A 14,390-nucleotide genomic window follows, 5' to 3' on the forward strand; every position below is an offset into this window, starting at 1 on the left:
TAGAGGCAGAAGGAGGATTTCATGTATTGTACCATATCCATTGGCCTGTACTGTGTGTCCTTTTTGATCTTCAACTTTCCACCCCAGACTAGAAGATTAATTTGTCTTTATTCAGTATTATGCTAAAAACTGACTTGATATTGAGTTTATTAAAAAAAATGAAACCAAAAGCAAACACAATTGAGGGTGTTAATGTTTTCTTACTGGAAGCTCACCCCACCTTTTTTTATTTTTTTCCAAACTGAAAACAGTTTGTATTATCCAGTGGTGTGAAAAAGAAGAGGAGAGTAGGTGCTATCAGAAGTGAAGAATTCCAGTATAAAACAGGAAGAAGTATTAAATTTTAAAAACTAAGTTATTAAAAAAAATTCCAACAGTATGTTTTGAATTCTTAAAGGAATGGCAAATTAAAATGAATAAAAACATCTGTGAGGACATGAATTGGCACACTTTTTTTCACGAACACAGCATAGTTAGCCCTGTGCTTCCTGGGGACTGACCTGAGTGGAAGAGTCCATTTAAACATAATTATGAGTCAAATTCCACAGTAATATGAATTCCATTGATTTCAGTTTTCTGAGTCACACTCCTTCTCAATCCCCATTTGAATATTAATGACATAATCTATACACTTTAAAATCCTAATTACATCACAATTACTATCCTAACTTTTTGAAAAGAAATATATACAATTAAGTCAACTATTAGCAAGAACCACCACAGCTCAGCTAGTTAGTGTAAGGCCTCTAACAACCGAACGGAATCAAATAATATGGTTTGGTCTGGGTTAAAACCTTGGAAAGTGTTAAATGAAATAAAAGGAGTCATGCCAAGTTACAACAGTAAGATTTTTTTCCCTTTGGAAAGGAGTGCTTACCTTCTTACTGGTATCTGAACTGCTTGAAGGGACAGACTGTAAAGAACACAGAATCCATTTTTTGTTTAGGTAAATGTATGGCAAAATAACTACCTCACTGTTTTCCACAAGAATAGAATGCTTAGCTAACATGATTCCCTTGAAGTACCAAACAGAATAAGATTCTGAAGAAAAATATGATTGTATTGGCAATTAATAAATTCACAACTGAAATAAATCAACTGGCTTGATTTTTTTTCTAAAAGCCCAATAAATTTGTTAGTTTTACAGAGCACTGTATGAAAGTTGCAAATGTTTCACTTAACATCAAATTGGAAGTTTGTTTATAGTAAAAATAATCCCTCAATAGAAAATAATACAAGCTTTTCTACCTTCGTCAAAAAGGAAAACAACCCAAACTCCAGAACCCATCCAATCAAAACTAAAAAACCTACAATTGCAATGGAATCTGGAAAAAACAGGATATACCATAAGAATTTAAATGTTTTAAATGAAGCATAAAATAATGTGCCATGAAGTTTTCAATTTCATCAACCAGTATGTACAACTGCATAGGCAAAAGCCACAAAAGCTACTTTTAATTCCGAGTAACTATCAAAGAAGGCATTGACTTCTGAAAAATCATAACAGAACCAACTGGCGTCCATTTGCAGAATAAGTATAGTTGAGTTTTGGTGCAAAACAGAAGTAAATGACTTCTAACAAAGTGGATATAACAACATACACCAAACACGTAACTCATCAGCTGAAGTTATTTCCAGGTATTGTTAATGAACCATTAGAAGACAGTTCACCTTTATCCCCATCCATAAATTTAATTATTGTTTGGTAGGAGTTAGGTGTAACTGCTGCGCTTCTGAATACCTTAGGGAACTGAAAACATGTTGGAAAACAGTTACCTGGCCATAGACAAGCCCACTGCTGGAGGAGGCACTCTGAAATAAAAACATAAATCATGTATTTATTTATACCATGATTTGCTAATTATATCTGTAAATCATCCTTAGAGGATGTACACTTCAAATGAAACTGATTTTACCAATACTTAAAATAAATCTAGGGCAATAGAACTTGTTTAATGATAAGTGATGTAACAATTTTCCAAATTCTACTATAGTCGTAAGATTACTGTTGCTCTGTCACAAATGCAGTTTACACTTATATATTAAACAAAGATAACTTATATTTATTGTTTAGGAACTAATATGATGTATTCAAAGTTGAGGATATGATTAAGCAGTTTCTTGGCTAAGGTTTTAGTTCCTGTCAGGCATTAGAGGGTGTGATTTCCTTCTGATTAATATTTGTATTTTCTTTTCTGATATTAGAAATGGAAAATAAATTAGATTTTGAAATAATCCTTTTTTTCAAGTGAAAATGAAATAGATTAACAATAGAATTTTCTCAACTAATTAAATAATTACTGGATTAATACATAAAGATAGCAGAAAGCCCCAAATAATATTGCACAATATGCAATATCCAAAGGCAATTACTCTAAAGGATTAAAAAATTACATAGTAAGAATTCTGACATTTTAGTAGGCTGACAAATTAAGCATTTGTAAAAGGTAATAAGTAGCCCTTATGACATAAATGATTATGCTTTGAGGAACTGACAATGTAAAACCTTTTAATACTGTTTTTTAATCTCAGAATGATACTTCAGACTAACACTGCTTCCCCTAATATAGTTTGGAACAATAACATAGCTCTGCAGAAGAGAAGCAAATGCAATTTGCAATAAGAAGAGGAGTTAGGAAGCATAGTAGGAGACCATCAGCCCAAATATCTGTGACTTGCTTACATCTCTGCAGGCATGTTGGCTGTATGTACCAGCAGCACCTCCCTAAGGACAAAAAAGAAAGCAGTTATTTCTTATCTGTAGTTGCTTAAGAAGAAAAGTCACAGTTCAGACCCTCAATTCTGAGTGATCCTTATGTAAAGAACAGATGATAAGCAGAGTATTGTAGTCTCCAATATAAATGAGTGAACACCCACATGTCAACATAAGAGCCCCTTGCCTGTTCGTGATTATCTAGTGGTACTTGGGAAACATTCTAAACCAGGTACTGTCAAGACAGAATTTTAATAAATTACAAAGGTGCTGTATAATGCTCATAATTCAAACACACTATGTATGTGATATGTACATACATACACATGTAAAAATTAGGAAGCAAAACCTCAAAAGAAACAAAAGTTAACACTATACTGATATATAGTCAATAAAATATAAAATGTCAGCATTTAGCATAAATAAAATAGTTCCTTTTTTAACACAAATCTCAATTGTTGTTACTATTATTACCACTGTCTCCCTCAAACCTGTAAATTTGTTTTCTTGCAAAAACCCAATACACATTGTGATGAATTAATTTTATATTTTACAAGTACTGGTGACATGAATGCTTTACATTTTTGCAGTGTTTCATTTTCTTATTTTTGTTTTGATTACATGTTTGGATTAAATGGCAATTTTTCATGAAGAAATATAAGCCTTATCTTGAAAGTCCTTCACAGAAAACAAAATAATTATATATATTTGACACAAATCTGCAGATATTTTAATCCAACAATTTGTCACTATCTTGATAAGAGTGCTTCATGTAAGTCTTTACCTATTCAGCACATTACATTACACAGTGCATCTTTCACCTATTTCTGGATGACTGCCTTAACCTGCCCAGTATTCATAACTTCACAGTTATGAATGAAAAAATGCTGCATGAAAAAATGAGAAACTGAAACAGCCTCAGTTCTAGCCCACATCTGTGAGGTTAGTTCTGTGAGGAGGAACTTCGAATGTGCAGATTTGCACCAGTCTTGTCTTGAGAAAAGGGAGAACAGACACCTTATGAGTGTAATGTAAGTGCCACAGATAACTCCTTCTAGTCCTTTTTTCATGATTCTATAAACTATATGTTTCTATTTAACTTTTTAAGTTCTCTGTTTTCCAACTACTTCATATAATTTAATAAACTGTAATATTCATCTTCTAGATCTCTTTCAATTATTTTCTATTTTTAACAGAAACTCCCAAATGAACCCTCATAATAAACAATGTCACTAAATGCTAGGAGCTACAATAAATATAGTTATACTAGGAACAAGAAAGTAAATGTAAGAATAATGCTTACAGGGCCACATCCACTCTTGCTTATTGTGTAGACTACTCCACCCTGAAATAAAATCAAAGTCAATTATTCCAACATTTAAAAAAAAAGAGGAAGACAGAAAAAATCCCCAACATGCTGTTTATGGCATGAAGAGCTGTGCAGCTGGAAATGTGTGTGTGCAAGTAAGGGATAAACAAATACAGAGGTTACTCTAGCAATGGCGTGTACCAATTCTAATTTAGTGTGAGACATTAGTCATCATTGCATTTCATATAAGTTTCATATATCTTTGTCATTGGCCATGAAACCTTCGAAATTTTACTAAATTGCATATATTTTATAAAAAAAATAATAACTTCAGGTATTTACAGGACAAGATGAGAAACTCAGCTCTTAGAAAAGAATATGAGTTACATATGAAAAAAATACAGTGCAAAAAATGTGTTTTTAGCATATACATCAAAATAGTTTGTACTTCTCAGGACCTGTTAATTCAAGTTACAAGTAGTAAAGATTAAAGAAATGGAATATTACTAGATAATTCACTAATAAATATAACTACTAGTAAGTAGTCTGACATACATCCTTGGGAAGCTCAATTCAAGAAACTGGAGACACACAAGAAAGCATCTCAGAGTTAAAGGGTAAATAGCCAAATTAACTATGGTGGAGATAATTAACTAAAAAACAAGTATATATTTCTGTGATTATTGAAGTGAAAGTGGTAAGTGAGAATGCAGACACATATACACCAGAACTTTCAAAAGGCTAGCTAGGAAGTGATATCCCCAATTTTTAACTGCAAATATAATGAGGTGTTAAAAGCAGTATAGACATTATACTGGAGCTTTAACACAGGCATAAATATGTGGGGAAGTCTGGGGGAATTTTGCCAATTTTTGTGGAAAAAACAGCAAAACTCAAGTATATTTCAATCTTTCCTTTTGACTATTATAAAGGGGGGGGTAAAGGAAAATTACTAACAAATTAATTAATAATGAGTACAGTTGCATTTTCATTGTACCAGATGTCACTAAAACTATAAAACAAATGCTTTGTGACTGTGTTTGTCTGCACACATGCACTCAATAGCAAAGGTCGGAAACCTCTAGGAAGATGGAAGGGATCTTTTTATCCCTGAAAAAAGTCAGGTTAATGCTTGATAAAAATGATTGAAGTGTGAAATCAGAGGTGGTCAAGCAGCTTGTAGGTAAAAATACTGACAGCAAGCTATTGAGTTCAACAGAGTGGAGGTAACTGAAATTAGTCCAGGTACTGAACATGCTGTTTACTGGACGAATAACTCTGCATTTCTGTGTTAACTTGCAGAGAAGGTATTTCAGGACACTGTTAAATCACCTCAGTACTCTGTAGTTACAGCATTTTAGTCGTTCAAGTTTATAAAGGAAAAACATGCTGGAATTTAGGGCTCATACCTGACTGCCTGAATAGCTGCTCTGAGAGGAACCAGAAGGTCCAACCTGAAAAAAAACAAAATGGCATTTATTAGTTTGCAAAAAATGTTTTTATGTAAGGGATTTTCAGGAAAGTTCATTCTACTTGGTGTGAAATTGAAGAACCCACAAAGTAATTTTCTAAGATTTCATTCCACCAACTGAAACTGTTAAAATTATTTCACAGATCTTTCAAGTCAAATAATCAAAACTATACCAAGCCAGCTGTGATAAGTAGCATAGTGCTGCTTTTTGCATCCTTTAGTATCTGACCTCACACCGTTGATGTCCCCCACTGAGGAGGAGACCTAGACTGTCAAATCATTAAAAAGCAGACAAAAGCCTTTTCCTGATATGACTATGTAATCACTAGCATATATGCTGTAAAAAAGTAAACAAGAAAACCAGGTTTCTTCACTGAGCCGCAACTGATAGTTCTCAGGAAGCAAAAATCAAGCTGCTATATTTTATAAATTTTGTATCTAGATCATGATTTGGAAAAGGAAAGGTGACAAAGAGTTGCTGGAATAAGTGATGTTGAACAGCAAAAAGTGAAGACAGAAAAATGAAAACTGCTATTAGAAGGTTACTTCCATTAGCAGGAGAGAACCTGCAAAAGGAATATGGCTGACAACCACTTTAGAAGGTTCTGCATTTTAGGCAACAAAGGTAAATTACCAAAAAGACAATTAAATTGAGCGACAAGAGGGATAAAGATGTAACTAGAAACAGTTTTTGACTAGGTCTTGAGGTCTCAGGCAGTGAGAAGCATGTCAGTGTCGTGGGATAGAATATTTACCATGATGCATCGGCCTTGGGGGGTGTAAGTCCCTCCACGCTGCAAGAAAGCACAGGCTCCAGTTACTGTTTATTGACTGGTGTGTAAATACCAAATCATAGGAAATAACTGAATTCACATTCATGGGTTGAGTGAGGAAATGAAGTGTGTCATTGCTAACCATATTACACATTTTACCAATCTCTTCTGAGAACTGTTGTTAACCAATTAAAAATAAAAATGCCTTCAAACTGATTATAAAAATGAAAGCATAAATGAGATCTCCCTAGGAAAATAATTTGAATGGGAAATATAATCTTCAGGCTACAAGCATGAAACAAGAGGATCAATAGGACAAGAATTCTAAAACTGAGGTAACTGAAAACAGGGAAATTGAAGAAAAATTGCTCTTACCTTGTTGCATTCTACTTCTATCAAAATCTGAAGGGGGGAAAGAGGAAGCATTTCCAAATTATTTATTGCAGTAAAACACAAAGCTTATTACAGAAAACAGGAAATACATTTGGTGAAGTGAGAGGCCAAAACCAGGTGTTCTCTCATGGTTAGAGCACCAGTTCACATCAATCAGTGCTGTTACAGTCAAGAACCAATACAGTAGATTTGAACAGACTTTCTTTATTTAAGCTGCCAGTTGTGTTTAATATGTTTCATATAAACATAATTCTTTGTAAAAAACCTGTAGCAAACTGCTTTCTCAGAATATGTGACACACCTACAGTCCCCATGGACTGGGGCAAGAGTGAACAACAGCACAGTACATCAAAAGTACAGTACAGTTCTCCTTAGCACCAAATTTCTTTTCTTTTTCTTTATGGTATGGGTTGTTTTGATAACCAGATTATTATTTTTCTTGTTTCAGTGGGAAAAAAATATTTTTTCATCATTTTAGTAAAAAGATTAGGCAGATTAAAATTATTGAAAATATGTAATGATTTTGGCCATCTTAGTTAATGGATAAATGACAACAAATGTATGCCTTTTATGAAGTCAAAGATACTTTAATTTACTGTATTAATTTCTAGTATGCAAATACACTCAAAACCTACCTTCCTTTTACTTTTTTCTGTTACATTAACTGACTCAGAATGCATAGGTGTGAGAGTCTTGCTTTGAATTCCAACCCAAAAATTCTCTAGATTTTGAACAACAGTTGCACTAGAAAGAAAACAAGATAATAATATTTCAGTATAAAATACCAATAAACTCTCTCCCCTTCCCCCCCCCCCCCCCTCCCTTGTTCCCAGACAAGAAAATCAACTGAATTTTGGTTTTAAGGGTATACAGTACAAGTTTCACAGAACACTTGTTCGGTGACATATTGTATTATCGTCCAAGATACTTTTGGAGATAAATAAAACAGATGCTGAGAGAAGCAGAAGAGGAACAGACAGCATTTGAAGAAACACTGACCTCACTGAAGAGTATAAGCTCAAATATCCATAAGAATTGTCACACCTCTTTCCTATTCTGACAGTCTGTTTCTATGATGGTGAACAGATGTTCACGGCATTAACAAGTGGAAGCAGTTGTGGGTTTCTGTTCTTTTGCCCATTCTTTTTATTCCTCAAGATTTAATGCAAAAATGCAAAGATGGCCCCATCATAAATCTGCACTTCAAACTCTACAAGCTGTCAAATTTTTAGACATTTCCCAATTACATCAAACATGCATTTTGCTAGACTAGGTGGTATTTTTAAAAGCTTCAGATCTGCAAGTAAATTAGCATTAAAAGTAGCATTAAAATCTATCTTCTCCTATTTTCAGCAGTTAGTTCATGGGTCATAAACTTATTTTAACTTGTATTAGAAGAAATTACATCAATCTACTATTCTTCCACTGTTCAAAATGCAAGAAGATATAATTGAATGGAGCCTGAACTTCATTTATTCAGGGAACTGGTTACATTCATGTTGGTGCTGTTGTAATTACAGAGGCCTAAGGGTAAAAACTGGTTACTTGAAGATCCATTAATAACACTGTGCTTAATGAAATTATTTGCATATATTATGATCAGTAGGACCGTGTTAACACTTTACATTATATCTTGAAATGTAAAGAACATTATTTAATGGACATAGTGGGAAGCTATGACAAACTATGAAAAAACTCATAATGGTGTCAAGACAAGAACATCAGAAACAGCAAACACAGGTTTATTTTAAAATAATCCATAGAAATAAAATTTCAAGGGTAAAGAAAGAAGAAGAAATAAAAACAATTACTTACATAAATTGAAATTCTCTAACATCAGATGGAGCAATCCATGTTGTTGTAATTTTCTGTTTCACATCTGAATTTGCATGACTTACTGCTGAATTCTGCAAATAAAAATAAGTACAAATAATTATATAGGATGCAAAAGTGACTTTTACCTATATTACTAAGGGAACTGTCTATACTACAACAGGCAACACTGATGTCCTTCTAAAAAAGCGAGGTAGCTTCTACATTAGATTCATATCACAGATAGAGGATACACACAGTTATTGAAAGAGTCTAATTTTTCAAACTCTACTGATGAAGTTGCTTTGCCATAAAAAAATACTCACTACTTCTATTATTTAAGAGAAAACCAAGCTTAAGTAAGCATTGCAAAGACTAAAAACATACCGTCATGTTATGACATTCCAAGCCTTTGGTGTTTGGATCTGTAATTTTAAAAGTACCAACAGGAATATCTCCATCTATTTCCCGAGCTTGCAGATTAAATCCTTTAAAACCAGCTTCTTTAAGTGCTTCTAGAGTCACTGTGAAAAGAGACATTTTGAGAAATTTAAGTTTCATATAAAACTAAAATGTCCTAAATGTTTAACATCCAATTTCCTTCATTCCAAGGCACAAGACTGCATATGTACAATTTTAGAAAACAATTAAAAACCTTTTCTTAGTTATAAGGAGGATAACAAGAATGGAAAATTTGGGAAAGTGCTTCTGTGTAAAGTAACATGAAATTTATGATTTACTTACAATTTTAAATGGGATTCTGCTCTACCAAAAGAGGAGTGGCCCTGCTGATCACAAGGTTATTTATTTTCTAATTAGGCCTACAAAGTCAAAATAGCTACAGGAGAAAGAGAATTGCATTTCTCTCTACCTCTGTTTTAAAAGAATAACTTTTGTCTAAGCCTAAATTGCAGGCACAATTTTAAAAAAAAATGTATTACAACTGGAAAGAGAGAAACTAGATAGTTTGGCTTTCATGTTCTACATTAAATATGAAAAATTATTAATTCTATGAGCTACTCAGTTTTACTCAACTTTTGTTTCTGAAGGAGCTCAGAAAAATATGGAAGTGATCAGTCTTGTGTTTTGTGTATATCCAAAGTGAAAATAAATTTCAACAGGCCTAATCAAATTTGTTATGGTCTGCCATAACTTTGCTCTGCTAATTCCATTATTAGGCACTTTTGCAAATAAATTCAGAATAATGGTTTATGCACAAAGGTATGTGTAGTCATTAAAAATAAGGAGAGATGGGAATGACACAAAAGTCAAGGCAAGGACCAGTCATACCTTGAAAATTTAACATTGCCAAACATCTGCATAATTAGCCTTCCAATTCAGTCCTAATTCACTAATTTTCTTGAGATCTAACAGGAGCAATGACATGCAGCACTTGAATGCAGAGTTAAGCCAAGCAGAGATGTCACTGTAAGAGTGTTGGCACATGGAATCCCACAGGTCAAACTGCAACACACTCAGTGGAAGGGTGACCTAATGCAACTCCCTGAGACCAGGGACTGGCTGCTTGCAATTCGAAGCAATACAAAAGTAGTGCTAAAGATAGGCATGGTTAAAAAAAATTAAATAAATAAAGGGGGAGAGGGAAAAAGACAAGGTTATAGCATCTGGGATTCAATACTTTTGCCATAGTCAATCCTATTTAACCTCACAGAACAGCCTGCATGCCTGTCAATAGTATTTTAAAATTAACTATCAGTAATCAAACAGTCCTCCTGTCCTTGAAGGACATTTTTCCAAGAATGGCAGCTATAATAGGACTCTGATGTTTCGCCATTCTTCTCTCTATATATCACTCTCCGTAGAAGCCACATCTGTGCTACAAGGTTCAAGTAAAACAGAATCCCAGCTAGACTGTGACTGCTTAGTGAATTATGCTCTTTTTCAGCTGAGATACAACAACAGACATATGCCAGGTTACAAGTCTCTTCCATGCTCCTTGCAGCACGAATGGCTAGAAAAAGAAGCATTCACAAGTCACTTGAAGTGTGACAGCACCATGAGATGGCATTGTAGTGTGGAGAAACAAGGCTGTTGAGGTGTCCCACCTAGAGAGCAAATCAGGATTAGGAAGATAAAAGGGTGGTTTAAGCCACAATAGCTCCACCTCCTGCAATTTGATAAAATCTGGGATACAGCTCTTAGAAGGATGACTCAAAGTGTCTCACTCTAGAGTTGTCTCATACTGCGTCCTGGATTTTTATTTTTCTGCAAGATGACAGCATGTGAACAACTAATGAGTAGGATCTCTTTGTATTGCAGAGGTCTGATTCAACAGCAAATACTCAAATACAATGAGCAACTAACTATTCATTCAATTTGGCCAACTGCCCCATTTAATTTTAGCTTTGTTAGAAGAATTACAGCATAAAGTTAAGATATATTTATTAGATAGAAAAAATAAAAAGAAAGAATACCCTTTGAGTTATAAAAATATATACATACATATAAAAATATTTTAAAATAATAATAATAATAATAATAATAATAATAATAATAATAATAATAATAATAATAATAATAATAATAATAATAATAATATAATATCAGGTATATATAAACAAGATTGAAGTTAAAAAATAAATTATCTAGACTGAGAGGAAAATGGGGGAATTCTTATGAAGACGAGTAATTTTGGAAGACACAAAGATATTATTATAGCATTCAGATTATTTACCTTGGATTTCATTTCCTGGCTCAAAGCTATCAAAAGACACAGCAATAATATATGGTGGTGGAGATGTCTGTGGTTCAGCTTCATAGTTTGGTAACAGAGAATCACAATCGATCGAGGTGTTTGTCTGTGGAAAACTGAGGATTCCAGGCAAAAATATCCCCCAGAACAAAAAAACAAAGCAGGAGTGTCTCCTCATCTGTGGAACAAAAGGACAATATACTTCATAGCAACTTCGTTTTAGTAGATGCCATGTTTGACAAATATTGGCTTTTCTCCAGAACAGGAAATAGAACAAGCCTAGCAAGGTGTGCTTTCTTTGCATTCATATATTTTGAAGAAAATACATTAAAATAAAATACTGGCAGAACAATGCAATAAAAGACATAAGTATTTTAATTTCAATATACTGAATTATTAATGAAGCCTAAAGTCTCTGGTTACATGACAGCAATCCATTAACAGCCATGTCTGCTGCATTACAGCTTTGAATTAGAAAAGTCTTTAAAAAAAGTTCCACATTGTTACATGGGCAGATTTAGCTCAGCTCCTTGGTTATTCAAGAACTAAGGCTCAATCCCTGTGCTCTCAAACTGTAGGTGTAACCTTTCTAGCTTGCTGTCTTTTGACTGCTTTCCCTATTCCCACTTCCAAGATACAGTCTAGAAGTCAAGTGCCCTGGAGGACTCTTTAAGTTTTTCAAAATATTTGTTTCTTGAAGGACTTTACAATAGACTTCTACAAAGTCCTCTGGAATGTCTAAACAATTTTAAAATACTAATCACTAGTGCATACTTTCCATGGGTTAGGAATAAATTATGTCCTGTATAGAAATTCCCAAAATGTAACTAAGAGACAGGACTGAAGACCAGTCTTCAAGGACTGTCTGTGAAAAGAAAGTGTATTTTCTTAATAATTCGTTTGTAGTACTGACACTGATGGTAAACTGTTTCCAAGAAAGAAAGAAAACATTTCCCAATAGTATTCTCAGTTGTTTAATACCAGATTTTATGGCCCATGTTCAAAGCCTAAACATTCAACCATAGCACCACATAATTTTTAAGGCCATTATATCTTACAAATAACTCACTATTCCAGCTACAAAAATGCTGATACAACTGTTAAATCACAAGAAGTATTTAATAATGCTATTTTACATGCTGTCTGCTACAGAATTGCCTTGTGTGATGCAGCAGACAGTAACAGAAAGAATGGAGACACTTAGTTGAGATTTTTTAAGGCATTTCAAACACCATGCAAGAGATATGTTCAATTTGAATCATCTACCTGTACACCTGAGTTTGTGCATGAATGTGTAAGACCATTCGTCTTTGTATGTGCTAATGAAATAAGTAACAGAAGCATCTGGAAGAAGGGGGAAATACATGATGCCAAACACCCATGTACTTAATTCTGAACTTAAACAAATTTTTAAAAAGCCACTGAGTCAACAAATAATAAAACAGGTGACTGTGAAGTGCTGAAAAATTTCCTATAAGAGGATGATGAAGGTTTGCATGGTGTCACAACCAGTCAGTGCAGCAATCAGGAAAGCAACATATGCAAGTTATCATGTCTTCAAAGTGGATGAAGACTATTCGTCTCAAAAGTCTCATCAAAGTGTCACTTCAATGGGATCCTGGTAAGCATTATGTTTTGGTATCAGTGCGCTGGGTGTGGTTATCCAATCTCTTGTGACGATTTTGACGTGGCCTACCTCTAATTAAGTTTTAAATACAGCATGTAGGTGCTATTATATCAACAGATGTGGTAAACAGTGATTTAATATGAACCACTCTGTGTGTTGTTGAAATCTTCGTCTGAGTCATGGAGAGATGGAAAAAAATCTGTTTCTAATTAGATGTTCTATTTCAAAGCACAAAGTCCTTAGTTTGCTAGGATTGGAAAATTGTCTGGAGCTGCACTCTGCCATGAAAGAAAACCAGTCTGAAACCTCCTTTCCTCTTTTTCTTGCCAGAAAAGAGTCAGAAACACAAGCAAAACAAATAGAAACACAGTTGAGATGCTTTAACTTTGCATCAGCTCTCTGATTTAACAGTTCAAGAGGCACCCTAAGAGCACCATCATGCCATCTCTTGGAACTTGGTTTTAGATGAGGAAGAGAGATTTTAGCATCTTACAAAATTTTAAGTCCAGACTTGAGACAGAAAATAGCTTTCACGGCCCTGATACATATCTAATGCAATCATGTTAACTTGCATCACAAATTTACCTTTTCTCCATGAGAAATGTAAAGAAACAAGAAGTAAATATTTATAAAACAGAAGCATGGGGAATAAATACTATTTTCAAGCTTCTAATTGAATGTAATTATGAAAAATTATATCTATCCTCAGTTCCTCTATCTGATAGAAATTTTCTAACCATTTTTATCAGAGATTCAACCTTTCTGTGTATGAGTCTATATGGCCATCATCTTTGCAACACCTGAGCTGCTACCTCAAAAACCCTCTTCCATACTCAGTCAAACAGGACTTCAGGCCAACAATTAAGTTGAGTGATACTTAGCTACTGCATTCAAAGTCTGTTGGACTGAGGAAGAGACACTTCGGTGGTTTGCTCCTCCAGAGCCTTGGGCAAACTTCTAAATAGAGACAAAAGTTTCTTTAAAAGCTTTTAAATATAGAGCATTTAATTAATAGGATAAATACCTTTTTGTAATTTGAAAAAGAGTCCTGGCCAGTCCTGCCAACAGTTTAAGACCAAGTCCTGTTTACCCCTTTCTAATCATATTCTTTATGAGTATTTTCTCCTTTCCTTCCTTCTCTTGATGAGCCACAGACTCAACCTTCAGCCTTTGAGAATAAATACCACCAGTCAATGTGCACCCTGTCCACCACATCCCCACCAACACACCTTATCGACCAAGTGCTGATGCGTGGGCATCCTCCGGTCCCGCTGTGGTCAGTGTGGAGGAGCTGCAGCCGGGCAGTGCAGGTGTCCCAGGAAGATGAGAGAGAGGAGGTGGAAGGTTCGGCCAATCCTTGGTAGGGCGGGGAACCAGCGTGGCCAATCCGGGCCAACTGTATGTCTGCCGTGGAAATTGGGACACCACAGGTGGGACAGTCCTGCCCAGAGCTGGCAGTGACAACACACTCCTCACAGGTGAGTCACGCCCCCTCTGACCTTTATCTAGGCATCTGGCATAGGTAGGACTTCTGAGGGCTGGTAGCCTAACCTAGTATTTTGACTAAAACCTACAGAAC

At 34.6% G+C, this 14,390-nt stretch overlaps 1 protein-coding gene across 40 annotated transcripts in view; it reads right to left on the reverse strand.

The window, feature by feature from the left end:
- Positions 1-14,150, reverse strand: part of LOC139676164 (pro-resilin-like) — a 50,733-nt gene extending 36,583 nt beyond the window's left edge. For all 40 annotated transcript variants that reach the window (XM_071564833.1, XM_071564828.1, XM_071564818.1 and 37 more), the window contains exons 1-12: positions 14,041-14,150; positions 11,167-11,362; positions 8,859-8,995; positions 8,475-8,566; positions 7,295-7,403; positions 6,642-6,668; positions 6,249-6,287; positions 5,432-5,476; positions 4,017-4,058; positions 2,684-2,725; positions 1,777-1,812; positions 878-913 (exon numbers count right to left, since the gene is read on the reverse strand). In XM_071564833.1, the coding sequence (XP_071420934.1) occupies positions 878-913; positions 1,777-1,812; positions 2,684-2,725; positions 4,017-4,058; positions 5,432-5,476; positions 6,249-6,287; positions 6,642-6,668; positions 7,295-7,403; positions 8,475-8,566; positions 8,859-8,995; positions 11,167-11,362; positions 14,041-14,070 (831 nt within the window). In that variant the 5' untranslated portion in view covers positions 14,071-14,150. The remainder of the gene's footprint in view (positions 1-877; positions 914-1,776; positions 1,813-2,683; positions 2,726-4,016; positions 4,059-5,431; positions 5,477-6,248; positions 6,288-6,641; positions 6,669-7,294; positions 7,404-8,474; positions 8,567-8,858; positions 8,996-11,166; positions 11,363-14,040) is intronic.
- Between the last annotated feature and the right edge of the window lie 240 nt (positions 14,151-14,390).

The sequence above is a fragment of the Pithys albifrons genome, chromosome 10, assembly GCF_047495875.1.
Source record: "Pithys albifrons albifrons isolate INPA30051 chromosome 10, PitAlb_v1, whole genome shotgun sequence".
In the NCBI taxonomy this organism is placed as follows: domain Eukaryota; kingdom Metazoa; phylum Chordata; class Aves; order Passeriformes; family Thamnophilidae; genus Pithys; species Pithys albifrons.